This window comes from Medicago sativa, chromosome 7 (assembly GCF_051527215.1).
Source record: "Medicago sativa cultivar Bolivia chromosome 7, Bolivia_mono, whole genome shotgun sequence".
Classification (NCBI taxonomy): Eukaryota; Viridiplantae; Streptophyta; class Magnoliopsida; order Fabales; family Fabaceae; genus Medicago; species Medicago sativa.
Window position 1 is genome coordinate 82033218 of NC_140755.1, and position 13957 is coordinate 82047174.

The 13957-nt window shown below is 32.9% G+C and overlaps 2 protein-coding genes across 3 annotated transcripts; both read right to left on the reverse strand.

Annotated features, from left to right (window-relative positions):
* Window positions 1–1919: 1919 nt before the first annotated feature.
* Window positions 1920–6438, reverse strand: LOC146909224 (UPF0496 protein At3g19330-like). 2 transcript variants are annotated; one of them, XM_085724925.1, is made up of 3 exons: window positions 6190–6415; window positions 5003–6081; window positions 1920–2326 (listed from the first exon to the last, which is right to left on the reverse strand). In XM_085724925.1, exons 1-2 carry the CDS (start codon window positions 6275–6277, stop codon window positions 5033–5035), a joined length of 1137 nt encoding a protein of 378 aa, XP_085581051.1. In that variant the 5' UTR covers window positions 6278–6415; the 3' UTR covers window positions 1920–2326; window positions 5003–5032. The 2 variants fall into 2 exon arrangements, with proteins under 2 accessions (XP_085581051.1, XP_085581052.1); XM_085724926.1 differs by lacking the exon at window positions 1920–2326 and having other exon boundaries at window positions 4777–6081; window positions 6190–6438.
* Window positions 6439–8065: 1627 nt separating this feature from the next.
* LOC146909225 (Protein kinase superfamily protein) lies at window positions 8066–11758 on the reverse strand. Its single transcript, XM_085724928.1, has 8 exons — window positions 11058–11758; window positions 10411–10622; window positions 10113–10321; window positions 9741–9867; window positions 9567–9638; window positions 9174–9360; window positions 8952–9084; window positions 8066–8592 (listed from the first exon to the last, which is right to left on the reverse strand). The coding sequence occupies exons 2-8, from the start codon at window positions 10556–10558 to the stop codon at window positions 8329–8331; spliced, it is 1140 nt and encodes a 379-aa protein (XP_085581054.1). The 5' UTR covers window positions 10559–10622; window positions 11058–11758; the 3' UTR covers window positions 8066–8328.
* Window positions 11759–13957: the final 2199 nt, after the last annotated feature.

A 13957-nucleotide genomic window follows, 5' to 3' on the forward strand; every position in this document is an offset into this window, starting at 1 on the left:
CCATGCTGGAGTTGCGTGTCACTTCCAATATTAAACGATTGTTTTCTTTGGCTTTTTTTTTGCCAAGAGAAAGTGAAATTATTAGGCCAATGTCTCTTATTAAACGATTGTTTTATTTGGCTTTTTGCCAAGAGAAAGTGAAATTATTAGGTAGGAATGCCAATGGAGCTCTTGGATGCTTGCTTACTGTTGAAAGGAGCGTCTAGTACAACAAAACATTTGAGCGCAACTAGGCAAGTACCATCCCTTTTTACATTCCATCATTCATCATCGGCGGCGAAGCTAGCAATATTTTTATGAGGCGGCCACATATAATTTTTTTTAAAACATTAACTGTGAACTTAACCAATAAAAAAATCACAATAAATATTACTTGTATAAAATGTACTTCATAAAATACACTTAAAGCAATAAAAAAGTATTATACCAAAAATGAAAGCAACAAATTTTACCAAAAAAAAGCAACAACGGAACAAATGATTGTACGTAGAAATCAACAATGAAAGAAATTAAAACTGATAGTAGCTATTTATGAAAGTCGAACTCGACAATCCTTAAAAGACTCAAATTCATCCATAACTGCCTATGAGTTTAAGTGACTTGCAATGTCCTTTTCAATGTAAATAAAGTGTTGTTTCCTTTCATTTGTTCAAATATATTTACTAACAAGTTAATAATATTATAATTTTAATATAACATTACTAATGGGATGAATGTTGGGACTATATGATACTCTCTCCGGTCACTATTATAAGCAAAAATCAACTTTTTAGATTCATTCATTAAATTATGTATTTAGTCTATGTTTTGGACTAAGAGTATTAAAGATAGATTCTTCAATTTCTATGAGAAGAGATCAAATAATTCAAAGTTCTGAAAAGTAACTAAAGTCAAACAAAATTATTTCAACTAAAATTAAACTTGGGGTAGCCAAATATATATTATTAGGGGTAGCCAAATCTATAATAACATACCTACTACTCTTAATTTTTTTTTTTTTGGGTAGCCATTGCTACCCCTTTGGCTATACTAGCCATCGCTCCTGTTCATCACCCTCTTTCCTATCTTTTTTTCCCCAATTTCCCATTTCTTAAATTTCTTAAATTATTTTAAAGTCTTGTTGAGTGGTGTTCCATAGACAATGGTTCAAGAAACTATAAACATAGATTTTATTAAAAATATAAATTTTGACTTTTTTAATTAAGTCATAGTTACATTACTTTTTAATAAAAAGATACTCCATCCGTTTCAAAATACATGTCCAATTTTTGCAATGTGCACTATTCACTTGACTTACTTTGACCATATTTTTTAACTAATGTATAAATACAAATATTAGCATGTAAGATGTTGTTTGATTTGTCTCGACAAATATTTTCAAAATATTAAATTTTTATAATTTTTTTACTTTAGATAATTAAAAATATTAACGGTCAAAATTATGCTTTGGCATATGTGAAGTGGTTGACTTGGACATGTATTTTGAAACGGAGGGAGTACTTTCTCCATGAATAACTGAGACATTTGAAAAAAAAATTATCCCAAAATAATTGACTCATTTGAATTTTCATAATGCAATATCAATTACTTTTTTCTGATTAAAACTCTAATTAATACTACTTTCATCACTCACAATTCAATATATTCTACTTTATATTTATGATAATAGTGAATGCACCAATATTTAACAAGTACACTCAAATACAAAAGATAAAAAAATCGTAATAGATGTTTTTAGGTAATTTCCGATTTAAAGATGTTTAATTTTTATGTATTTTTATTAAATCTTTTATCCAAAAAAATCATTAAAAATACCAAATAAAAAAAAGAACATATAAGAGGAGGCATTCATAAAACATGTAATCAATAAAAAAATAGAAAGAAAAAAAAAAGGAAAAAGAAGTTTGCCAAAGAAAATAAAACAGAAAGAAAATGTTCACTAATCCTTGTACCAAAAAGAAAATGTTCACTAATCCAACTATAACACAGAGGACATTTCCATCAGTTTTTCTTTTTCTTTTTTTGGGTTTGGGGAGAAGAAAATAAAAACCAATCTATGATTAGCTATTATCCATCTAAACCAAGTAAGTACCGTAAAAGAATAAGAAAAATTTCATGTCAAGAGGAACGTTGAGTGAAGAGGAATGCTAAATGAATTGTTGAGTTGAGAAGTAACGTTGTATTTATAGTCCAATGGCATCACAAGAAATACTGTGCATGAACAGTGCAGTTCGTCATTTTAGATGATGAACACGCTCTATTCGCCATTCAAACTGTCGAGACGAAGCCATGCTGCGGTGCTGCAGTTGTGTGTCACGACATTTTCCTTACGATACATGAAAAATATTAAAATGTTTGTTAGTATTATATTTAAAAAAACATTATAAAATCATGTATTTGAGATGCTTTAAAGTCACATGAGTTGCTGACAGCAATAAACGATCACGAGTTGCAATGGTGTGCTTCCAAGAGAGAGTACCTGGCTTTCTCATCGGGCTTATCTCGTGTTATTATAAAAGTGCAGTTGTTTTGAAACGAAAGGAAAAGTAGGAGAAATAAAAAAAACAAGTAGTACACTGTTGTTCTGGGCATGGTAATGTTGCATCTAAACTAATTAAGTACTGTTGTCCTAACACAGTTGCAAAATGAATTCTAACCTAGTTGTTTAATATTCAAAATGAATTTTAACCCAGTTGCAGTTTACTGAAACAAAGACAAACTAAATTTGCTTTGGATTAATGATAATGTCACACTCTCGAAATTGAAGAGCAGATTGAATGGTATTCTCAAGCAAAGTGATACAAGAATAGTGGTCATTGTTAAGTATCGTGGTCCATCGATCGATTCAAATGGACATGTTTAACTCACCACAATGTGATTCCAACAATTATTCTGTATTCGCTCAATATAATTTCATGGGACCGTCGAGTTAGACACTATCCTGGTCAAATTTGTTCATGTTCTTGAGACAAGTTTCATTTTCCCAGGACATTAGAAGAAATTGCAATTTACACGTTTGAATCCAGCTAAGAAAGCACATCATCTTGTAAGAGTGTTACTAGCTTAGCTCATTCATGATATGAATTCTGTTGTTTTATTGATTTAATGAATGTTTTTTCAATTTCTTGTTTGTGTCCGTGTTCCCAGTGTGTCTGAATTTCAAAATTTGGATGCATATTTCGTTTATAATGTAAAAAAATAAGAAATTTTTATGCGTCAGGATTCCAATCTCCGATGTACAATACAAGCAAGAAAAAACACAAACTTTATACCCATATACTTTCGGATAAATAATGTCAAAGTACACTTTCAAAACTATATGTTATTTTTTTGAATGCAAGATGTTGAAAACTAGCCCAATACTTATTTTATGCATAAGATAGAATAAGAAACTTGACCCAAAAATCTGCCATGTATCCGGCCCACAACGATGCCTAAAACTAAACTAATAAAACAAACAAAAAGAATAAGGTAGTTGCTCTACAAGCCCCTTGAATTGCTCAAAATTTCGCAGAAACAAGCATCAGGTCCTAGAATCCGATTATCCGATCCACCCTTTAAGCAAAAAAATGCCCATCTGAAATCATGACTAGACGAAAAATGCCCATCTGAAGTCATGACCAGAAGGGGCGAGCAATGGTGAGAGGCACACCAAGCAATCTTGAAGGAGGAGCCCGACTTGTTTTGGATTGAGTAGTTTAAATTTGCAGGCATTTTGGGTCTTTTACTGAGCATGGTGTTCTCATTGGAACAAATTGAATGATGGGGTTGGAGGTTTTCAGGAGTTTGAAGCAGGCTTAGCGAGACTATGGGTTTTGGTTACAGTCAAGTGGGCAGGGTATTGGGGAACTAAGCTCAGCCCTTATAATTTTTGGCAAACGGAGCTCAACCATTTTTTGGCCGAGATTACCCAAGTTACTACCCGCAAAATCCAAATCAGAAACTGGTGATGCAGGCAGATTGACGGGGTGTTGGGTACTCAAACGACAGATGAGTTAGTAACAGTTTTACCACCACAGGTTCAGTTTCCCAAAATTAAACCAAATTAACCAATAATATCCAAACCTAGGTGTTGGTAAAAAACTAGGTACAAGAGCTTGTTGTTTTAGAGCTAGGAAGCCTTTGGCTTCTTTCTGAAATTCCATTTCAGAAGGAATGGGGGGGATTCAAGTTGGTTGCAAGTTTGGAGCTTTTCTTCCTCTTGCCATGGATGGAACGGCTCAGTTTGGGATTAGGTTGTATGACATTTCCTACCATTGTAGAGCTATTATATGCTATTATACTATTGCCTTAAAACGAATTAAGAACAAGAATAGAACAGAACAACAAGGAACTAAAACCAAAAAATGATGCATTTCCTAGTTCTCCATGATCACATTTCCTACCATTGCCAAGCTATTATACTGTTACCCTAAAATGCATTAAGAACAAGAATAAACAGAAGAACAAAGAATTATACAAACAATATGATACATTTTGGTTCTAGAAAACAAAATTAAATAAACAGACAACCTACATACCAAACAATACTGAAAGCAAGATATAAAATTTGACCCTATGATAAAATTGCAACAAACATAAAATTGCAAGATATAAAACTGCAATTTTGCATAACACTGTTCAGTGCATCATGAACTCATGATACATAACAACAATTACACACTACCACAAATAGCACAGTCACAATACCATACTAAAACATTGACCCTATGATAAAATCCTTAAAGCAAGATATAAAACTTTGATAGTAATTAAAATTTAAAAGAGGCTAGCAGGTACTAACTAAATATTATCATGTCAATTTGGATATATCATCATATATTGTTACAAATTATAAACAAAGCCTATGCTATACTTTCAGTTGTTGGTCAATGGTGCATGCTTAAACAAATTGCATGCATCACAAATCAGCCGTAATTATCTCAAAAAAATTTCATCATAACAGGGTCTAAAAATATTAAGACCTATTGTGAGTCAATTATAGAAAATCTCAAAATCATACCTTAAATTTACATTCCCCAACATTGTTAAACTAACTTACTACAGTTTGATGATGTGATATCTCTTTGAGTAATGCACCTCTAGCTTTGTTAACTGTATAAAAGCATAAATATATATGCTGCTCAAGATCCTTAAGCAACTGTTCAAAAATCGGTTGCGTCTTCCTCAGTTGCTTGATCACTTCCTGTATAGGATGTCTATCCCTTCCCCTCTCCAACGCGAACCGAACATAAGCCTTATCGCCTTCCACCGCAGTTTGAAGCCGGTCCACAAGACTATCAATAGTGTTAACATGATTCACAACAAAAGTTCCATTCTCAGCAGCATCAAGCTGTTTCAACCTAGCCAATTCCTTCTTTTTTCTTCTCTTTTGAAAAGGAAAACAAATCGGCGCCATTGACAAAAATCCAATCGAAGCATGTGTGGAAACAATTACCGCAGTGACAACAGCTATAGATACAGTTGCGAGTACACAGACGGCGCAACCAACATTGGCGCGACGAAATAAACGAATTCTATGCCGGCATTTCCGCCTATCGAGCTGAATTTGGTGTTTCAAATCAGAGAAACTATTCCGCAGGGTATTAAAATGAGGGAAAATAAACGGATTTTCATGAAGGTTAAATTCGACGAAAAGATCATAAGCTGTATCACATTGCGGTTGAGATAGTGAAGAACAATCTACAGGAAGAACAGAGATGAGATCAAAGATAGGGTTATACATTTCACGAGCACGATTAACTGTGCGAAAGAGAATTAGACAAAGATGTGAAGTGGTTTCACTGTGATCAAAGTAAGAAGAAACAAGACGCGTGAGGGTACTTTTGGGTTTTGCATTAGCGAGAGTTTCACGGACGCTGTTTGCGTCGGGTTGTAGAACTTGGGTTAGGATATTACGGTGTTGTGAATCTTCATCTTCTTGTTCAAGTTCTTGGACTTCATGTTGTTGAATTTGGATGTTGTGTGGTTGAAGAGGGATTTGAATCATGGTGCGGATTTCGTTGTAAGAAGGACCTTGAATAGCGAGATCGAATTCGCGAGAGACATTGGGGCTTGTTGATGGTGTTGGTGATTGTTGTTCTGAGAAATGAAAATTAGGGTTTTTCAGTGAGACATTTTTACAAACAGTTAGTGTGTGTGTGTGTGTGTGTGATTGAAATTGAAGAGTTAGGGTTTAGTGTAATTTACCTTGTGAATGTGGAGGAAGAGGAGGTGGAACGTTGCGTGGTGAAGGAGTTAAGGAGTTGAAGGAGAGACATTCGAGCATTGTATTCATGTTTCTATAGTTAATAATAATGATATGATGTTTGTACAATAACTGTAACCATGAAGAGTGTTCTCTGGGAATAAAACTACTGCAATTGAGGTGGAGAAAGAGATGGAATAGTGGTGGCTTCAAGTCACTGAAAGTGAAACTGTTTGACCATGGACTAATAAGTCAAAAGAGTTTTTAAAATCACCACCACTTCAAAACCATGTAAATTACGGTGGAAATAGGTCAGATCGGTCTTTAGGGGTTGGATCACAATTTAAAAGAAATGATTTTTAGACTTATCAAATTGTTTTATTTAAATTTTAAATAAACATGAATAATATTTGTCGTTATTATTATTATTATTAAATTTTGTACCTTCAATTAAATTATAACCTTTTCAATTGAAGTTTATTAGTCTACTTTAATTTTCTCATATTTAAGCCACCAAGAAATGGTGAGGGGTTTGGCTAACATGCATGAGGTCTTAAAGTCAAACCTTATAGTCTCTTACGTGCAAAAAACAAATCTATTTAAATGTACTATAATATGTTTATTTTCAAAGTCATGTGGAAATTTAAAGAAGTCTATGATGGATAAAGTTGTTCTCTGATTTATTTGTGGATTTTGGTTTGAAGTTAGGAAAGTTTATTTAGACCAAAATTATTTTTATTTTTTTATAGAATTTTGATTAAGTTTGGTGCACTTCATAACCTTATTAGTCAAACTTAATTTGACTTTAAACCTATCTTAACATGGAAGCAAGTTGCTTGATTCTTTTTTATTCTCTTTTTGTTGTATGAAAGATTTCATTTATCATTTATTATCTTATCTTATTATACTAAATTATAAAACTCATACGATTGTTGGTAATATATTTTGTCATACATATATTTGAGGAATGGGGAATTGAAGAGGGTGATGGGCAATTAAACTAAAAGGGATAGAGTTTTCAAATTTTAATTATCTTTTTCCATGTCACATATGTCAAAGTGGCATTACGTGGTGTCCAAGTAGAGTAAAAATGTCGACATATATGCTTCAAATTAGAGAAAAACTAGGGGACCACAAAATTGCAAAAAGGGGCAAGGATTTGGAGATTTCACATTGGTCTAAAAAAAATAGGATCAAAATTGCATAATTGCAATACTTATAGTAGTGATTTTTTAAAGCTGTTTATGACTTAAACCTCACCAGATTAATAAATTCATTTTGTTAAGATTTACTTTTTTTTTAGTCTATAGATGAAGTGACAACATCACTTAAACTTACATACACAACTGCGAGACCCCGAGTTTGAAGCTAAAGATGTCGAGCCTAACAATATTAACATTGTTAGTTGGGCTAAACCTAAAAGACTTTTGTTAAGATTTAAAGATGAAAATAAAAGTATATTTCATCTTTATAATTTTTGGGGTCTAATTACAGCTGGCTACATCCAGTTTTTGGCACATTAATGTGAGACAGTCCTGATAGTCTAACAAACCATGCAATGTTAATAAATGAATTTCAAGGTGAGTTGCTTGGAATTAAGATTGCCTCCCTTTCTGCTGTAAAGTGAATACTTGCATTGCATTTCCAATTCTCCCATCAGCAATTCCCAGTCATATTATGAACCTAGTCTGTCCCCACTCTCCATCACCTTCCCAAATTGCTTTATGCCAAAAGGAAAATGTAGTTTGAATTCAAAGCCATTGGTCCAGTATAAGACTATATAGTACTATTAGAATCATCAGTTATAACTTCATCAATGAAATGGAACTAAGTGGTCACTAGACAGCAGAAAAATTAAAGAAAAAAACTGATAAATAGTTTACCACACCAACCAATCTTCACTGTCATATTAACAACAAATAATTTCTTACAAGAGATCTCATCTCATATATTTATGAACCCCAGAAAATCATTAGGGGAAAATAAAAGAATACAACTGCTCATTGGCCCAGGAAAAAAAACAAGGGATAGATACAACTCCTTTTTATAATACACTTGTGAAGCAGCTAGCCTAGCCCTATGTAATTCACAAATATAATATAGGCAACAATTTATGAAAATAACACCTTCTTTTTATTTATTTATTTATTTGATTTGAATAATTGGCTTCCGAGAGTAACGGTTGGTGTTCTTTCACCCATCATTGTTGTCAAGTTCATTTCTTTTTCGATGATTCTATCGAGTTCCATTTCCACGTAGCTCATCGCAGGTCTTCTTTCACTTGAAGGATCCAAACATCTTATTAACAGTAGGATGTAACTTTCCATGCCTTCAGCTGTAAATCTACCCTCCATTCTTTGATCAATTATTGTATTCATAGTGCTGTTGTTTTGATTACTTAACACCTGCATTAGAGAGAAAAAAGAGCACATATCAATCACTTTACAATTATGAAGTACAAACACAAACACGATCAAAAGTGTCGGTGCTAGAGAGCACATCAGCATGCTAGATCTATGATTGTTGAGTCTCATAGTGGATAAAGATATTGTCTTAAATAGTGATTCTAATATGCATTGGTTTATGTCCGACACTGCAAACTCCACACTCCAGATGTCTGGTACTGAGCATTAGGGGTGTGTGTTCAGAATTTCACATTCGATAGTGATTTAGTTCAAATAGCAATTCTAATGGTGATTCACACTGGATAGTGATATAGTCGGAATAGTAATTCTAATAACGAAGTTAAAAAATGATCATATACCGATTCGACCAGATTTTGATTGGTGTTTGGATGGGGTGATTCTGTTGCTTCCTTCCCACTCAACAATTCCAGCAAAAATACCCCAAAGCTATATACATCGCTCTTCTCAGAAAATTGTCTGAACTCTCTTACCCTGCAAGAGATCGTGATGCATGTAAATCAAGAAAAGTTCATGTACAACCATGACAATGTGAATCATAGATGATTTTGTAGAGAAATTACTCAGGTGCAAGGAATATCTCATCTGCATCAACTTGAGAAGATGTGCCTACAATTTCAACTCTGGCTAGGAAATTACGAAGCCCTGCATCTGCGACCTTAGAAATGAAGTTTTCATCGACAAGAACATTAGATGTTTTGAAATTCTTATGCACCAAACGGGGACTCAGAGAGTGAAGATGAGCCAAACCTGCATAGAAAATAGTATGAACTATGACTTATCATTTGAAAATCAGAAACAATTTCGTCATAGCTTTAAGCATAGACAAGGTTTACCAAATGACTGAAAGTCTTAGGATTGCGTATCCATTAAGATACTTGTGAATTTTTATCTAAAAGAGAAGAAAACTGATACCAGGAAAGCCACAAATGCTCACTGATTTTGCAAAGGATCACCTTTAGCGGCACCTTGAGCTATTGAGAGTCTATGTTTGAATTCTAGCTTTTCTCGAGGTTGTTGACTAGCGCCTTCAAAGGAAAATCAAAGCCACAATTATCAGCAAGAGCACAAGAAAACTTTGCAGACGGTCGAAATAGAATATAGTCACAGGTGAAAATGCAGAAATTTACCATACAAGTGACTTGAGACGCTTCCATTAGGCACATATTCGTATATAAGAAACTGTAGATTGTTTTCTTGGCAGTATCCAATAAGAGTTACGAGATTCCGATGTTGAATAGATGAAAGATAGCGTACCTAAAGTAAAACTCATTCATGTTAGATCAAAGCAAGAGAATGAACAACACGACATAACTGCATTTGAGAAAAGATAACAAAATGTATATGCCTTTAGCTCCAATCCCTCAGAACTATGAAGAGAAAATAACTGGAAAAGAAAATGAGAAATCATAATACAATTTCATATCATAATTAATCATCAAACTGGTTTAACAATTTCATCATAATGAAGCCTGTCATTCAGAAAGAAAACTAAGTTTTACCTCATCAACAAATTCCTGACTTGTGACACCGCGACGCTTCTTGATGGCTACAAGCATCCCATCTTGAAGTAAACCCTTGTAAACCTCACCAAATTTCCCTTCTCCAATCAAATTTTTGTCATTGAAATTCTTGGTAGCATGTGAAAGTTCTTCCATCGCAAAACGCCTAGTATCTCGCATTTGCAACTCAATTCCACCATGTCTTCCAACTGCATGTAATGAAATTCCTCTGCATCATTAGGGAAACTAGCACATATTGATCACAGAATACACTCATGTCATTTGAGATGTTTGTTACCTTGTGAAGGATCAGAGGACCCTGTCTCTGAAGTCCTAGAAACACTTGTTTGGCGAAACAAATAAAACCATATAAGTATTATCGATATCCCTACCAATGCCACTGCTCCTGCAGCTCCTCCTATTATTGCTGCAAGAGATTTTGACATCTGGTATGGAAATCACTTCACTTTTGCTCTACAAATTTCCACCAACTACTATTATACATCCAACCTGAACTCCAAAACAATAAAAAAATTATCACAATCTATAAAATATGAATCTAATGTGCTTCTAAAGAAATGAGACAAATCCTCTTTCACCTAACACATTGTAAAAGAAAAGTTAAATTACATAACAATATGAAATAAAAACTTAGCAGAAGACATGCAGTTAAGAAAGCAAATATAAAAAAACTAAATAGTACATAAATATAATGTAATGCAGCACAAAGAGTACATTACATAGTAGTTTCAACTTCAAAGGCAAAAATGGTAACAAGTTTAAGACTTTCTGCAAAATGCATGTGTGATTCTAAATGTCATGCAAAGATGATACAAATGGATCTAGCTTAATAACATTGCATAAACTCTTCACATATATAGTTTACATTTAAGAATTAAATTAAAGTAAAAGTGTGAAAATGGAGTACTAAAATAGAGTGGTTACTTTTTGTGAAATCAAAATAATGAGGCAGGATCTGAGAAAGCCTGTGATACATTTACCAATGACACTTTGCAGAAACCTTCCAATGCTGGTCACGAAAATCAAGATTGACCAAAAACCTCCCTCTTTCTTCCCTCATATGCACCAATTGCATCAAAATGGTTTCACAAGATGAATTTTTTTTCAGCACACACAAAAAAAAAACTAAAATAAACAAACCCTTTTAAGATCAGAAACAATTGTTGAAGTTGAAATATGAAAATGCTTCCTAAAAGGTGGTGGTGCCACTCTGTAAGCAATGAAAACCCAGAAAAAAACCACTCTGTCTATTCTTTGTACTTTAATTAATTAATTAATTTTATTAATTGAAATGAAAAAAAAGTATTTTTTTTTTCTTCTTAGCAAGAGTTTATGAACGTATGTATGATGGTTGGATAGTGGAAAGAGACAATGCCGACAGAAAGTGACCTTGCGCCGACAGACACAACACAACTATCAGCAGAAGGTTTATTACTACTACCACCTCTACCAAACATTACAAACTCAATTATAAAATCATCACTATAAATATATATATGTCTATATATGTACATGAACTATTGAAGAATTCAATTCAATAAGATTGTAATTCAAGCATAACCAAAAATATTGTACTTTTGAGAGAGAAAATGTGTGTAAGTAATGTTTGTTTTGTGTTGTGTGACAGAGAAGAAAGAGAGAAAGAGGTGGAAATAATAATAATAATGATATAAATAATTTATATTACATTTTGTGGGCTGTAAAGTAGCATAATTGTTGTCTAGTACTGCAAGTTGAAATTGAGGTTTATTTTGTGTGTGTCGTGTACAGGGCATCCTAGCTGTAACAGATTCACACTGTTATAAAAGTACACACATGTAGAAACTATAGTACATGTTTGCTCAAATGTAGGTAAAATTTCTTACACAGAATCAATTGATTGAGTTCAAATAGTTAATTAATTTCGTTTGAAGACGATTCTTACGAAAAAACACATAAGTTTGAATAGTGGCTGAAGTCAAGTTTTACTTACTTTAAAGTTGAACTTCAAATGATAGAAGCTCTTCAATCTTCACCTATAAATCAGAAAGTTAAAACCAATAAAAATCGGATACGCAAATTCTTTGTTGTAGTTAAAGAGTCGTCAAATCTAGATGTAAGATTCAATTACACCTAGATCTAACGATACTGTAGCCACTATATCAATAGACTAGTACATATTTGCATATGCAGGTAAAATTTCATACACAGTCAAACAATTGAGTTCAAATAACTAATCAACTTTGTTTGAAGACGATTCGTTCAAAAGAACATAAGATCAAATACTTGTTGAAGTCAAATTTTACTTACCTCGAAGCTGAACTTCAAATGATAGAGGCTCTTCAATCTTCACCTATAAATCAGAAGGTTCAAACCAATAAAAATCGGGTACACAAATTATTTGTTGTAGTTAAAGAGTCGTCAAATCTAGATGCAAGATTCAATTACACCTAGATCTAACGAATCTAACGATATTGTAGCCACTATATCGATAGACTAGTACATATTTGCAGATGTAGGTAAAATTTTATACACAATCAATCATTTGAGTTCGAATAGCTAATCAGCTTTGTTTAAAGACGATTCATTCAAAAACATAAGATTAAATAGCGGTTGAAGTCAAATTTTTACTTACCTCTAAGCTGAACTTCAGAGTGCTAAGTCTCTTCTCCTATAAATCGGATGGTTAAGACCAGTAAAAATCGCATACACAAGTTCTTTATTGTAGTTGTAGAGCCGTCAAATCTAGATGCAAGATTCAATTAAACCTAGATCTAACAATATTGTAGCCGCTATATTGATGTAGCTATATCGACGCAGTAGCTGCAGAATCGTTAAACCTTTGTATTTTATTTTCAACAAGATATGCAACTATTGTATTGGTAGCCACTATATCGAGGCAGTAGTTAGTGAAGTCGTTAGTTAAATCTAGATGTAATATCCAATTGAACCTAAATTTAAGGGTTTGGCAGCCTTTGTATGATTGCAAGCTACTATAGATGGTTTGAGGAATGAATCTTTTCATTTGTAACTTTTATTACATGAAAGGTGTAAGTATAGTTTCTCACCATTCAAATTTACCATATTTAAATTTTTAAGTGTTTCTCTCTTGTTTTGAATGGTGAAAAATCACATTTTATCCTCTCATATTAAAATTACACATAAGGGGATCAATTCTAGATGATTTGATTACATAAAATCATGGATTGAGATATTGATCCATACATTTATTTTCATAAAGATTTTAGTTGATTTTATATTTGCCATGTATAAAGGAAAGAAAAGAAATACCAAAAGGGCAAGAGAGAGATTGAGAGTGAGAGATAGTGAGATTCAAAGTTGTGGCTTGTTCCTTTGTGGGGTTGTTGTACCCTACCATCCAGCTATGTTGACGTTGCTCCTCTTAAGTCTTTTATTTATAATTGTTAATATGTATATATCTGTACTAAAATAAGGGTTATGTTAATTAGATATATAAGTGAATGAAATTTAGAACAAAAAGCAAAGAATATGCAACGGCAAACTCTACTCTTTTTAAGCTTTTCTTTATTCCCATTTCTAACAGCAACACTACTTTGGATTCTTTTTTTGAAGGAACTACTTTGGATTCTTGTCAATTACATATTTCTTTAACCAACAATATTAAATATTTAAGGGCCATGCTAACCAGTGTTTCGGTCATTATCTCCGAAACACTGGTTAAAGTAGTCAAAAAAGCAAATTTTATAAGTTGAAAACGAAAACATATTTATTCTTTGAAAGAATTGATTACATAAATTTTATCTTCACCGGGGTGTTTCCCTATATTTTAATGGAAGCACTTTGTTATTGTATAAACTTTATAC

What these genes read in the sequence shown, in the direction of transcription:
- LOC146909224 (XM_085724925.1), bottom strand. Translation starts at nt 6,277, where the DNA reads ATGAATACAATGCTCGAATGTCTCTCCTTCAACTCCTTAACTCCTTCA. An exon ending in TCTTCCTCCACATTCACAAG is followed by an intron (nt 6,082 to 6,189) that starts GTAAATTACACT and finishes TTCATTTCTCAG; the next exon opens with AACAACAATCACCAACACCA.
- LOC146909225 (XM_085724928.1), bottom strand. Translation starts at nt 10,558, where the DNA reads ATGTCAAAATCTCTTGCAGCAATAATAGGAGGAGCTGCAGGAGCAGTG. An exon ending in AGCTCAAGGTGCCGCTAAAG is followed by an intron (nt 9,361 to 9,566) that starts GTGATCCTTTGC and finishes TTTTCTATGCAG; the next exon opens with GTTTGGCTCATCTTCACTCT. An exon ending in ATCAAAATCTGGTCGAATCG is followed by an intron (nt 8,593 to 8,951) that starts GTATATGATCAT and finishes TCTCTAATGCAG; the next exon opens with GTGTTAAGTAATCAAAACAA.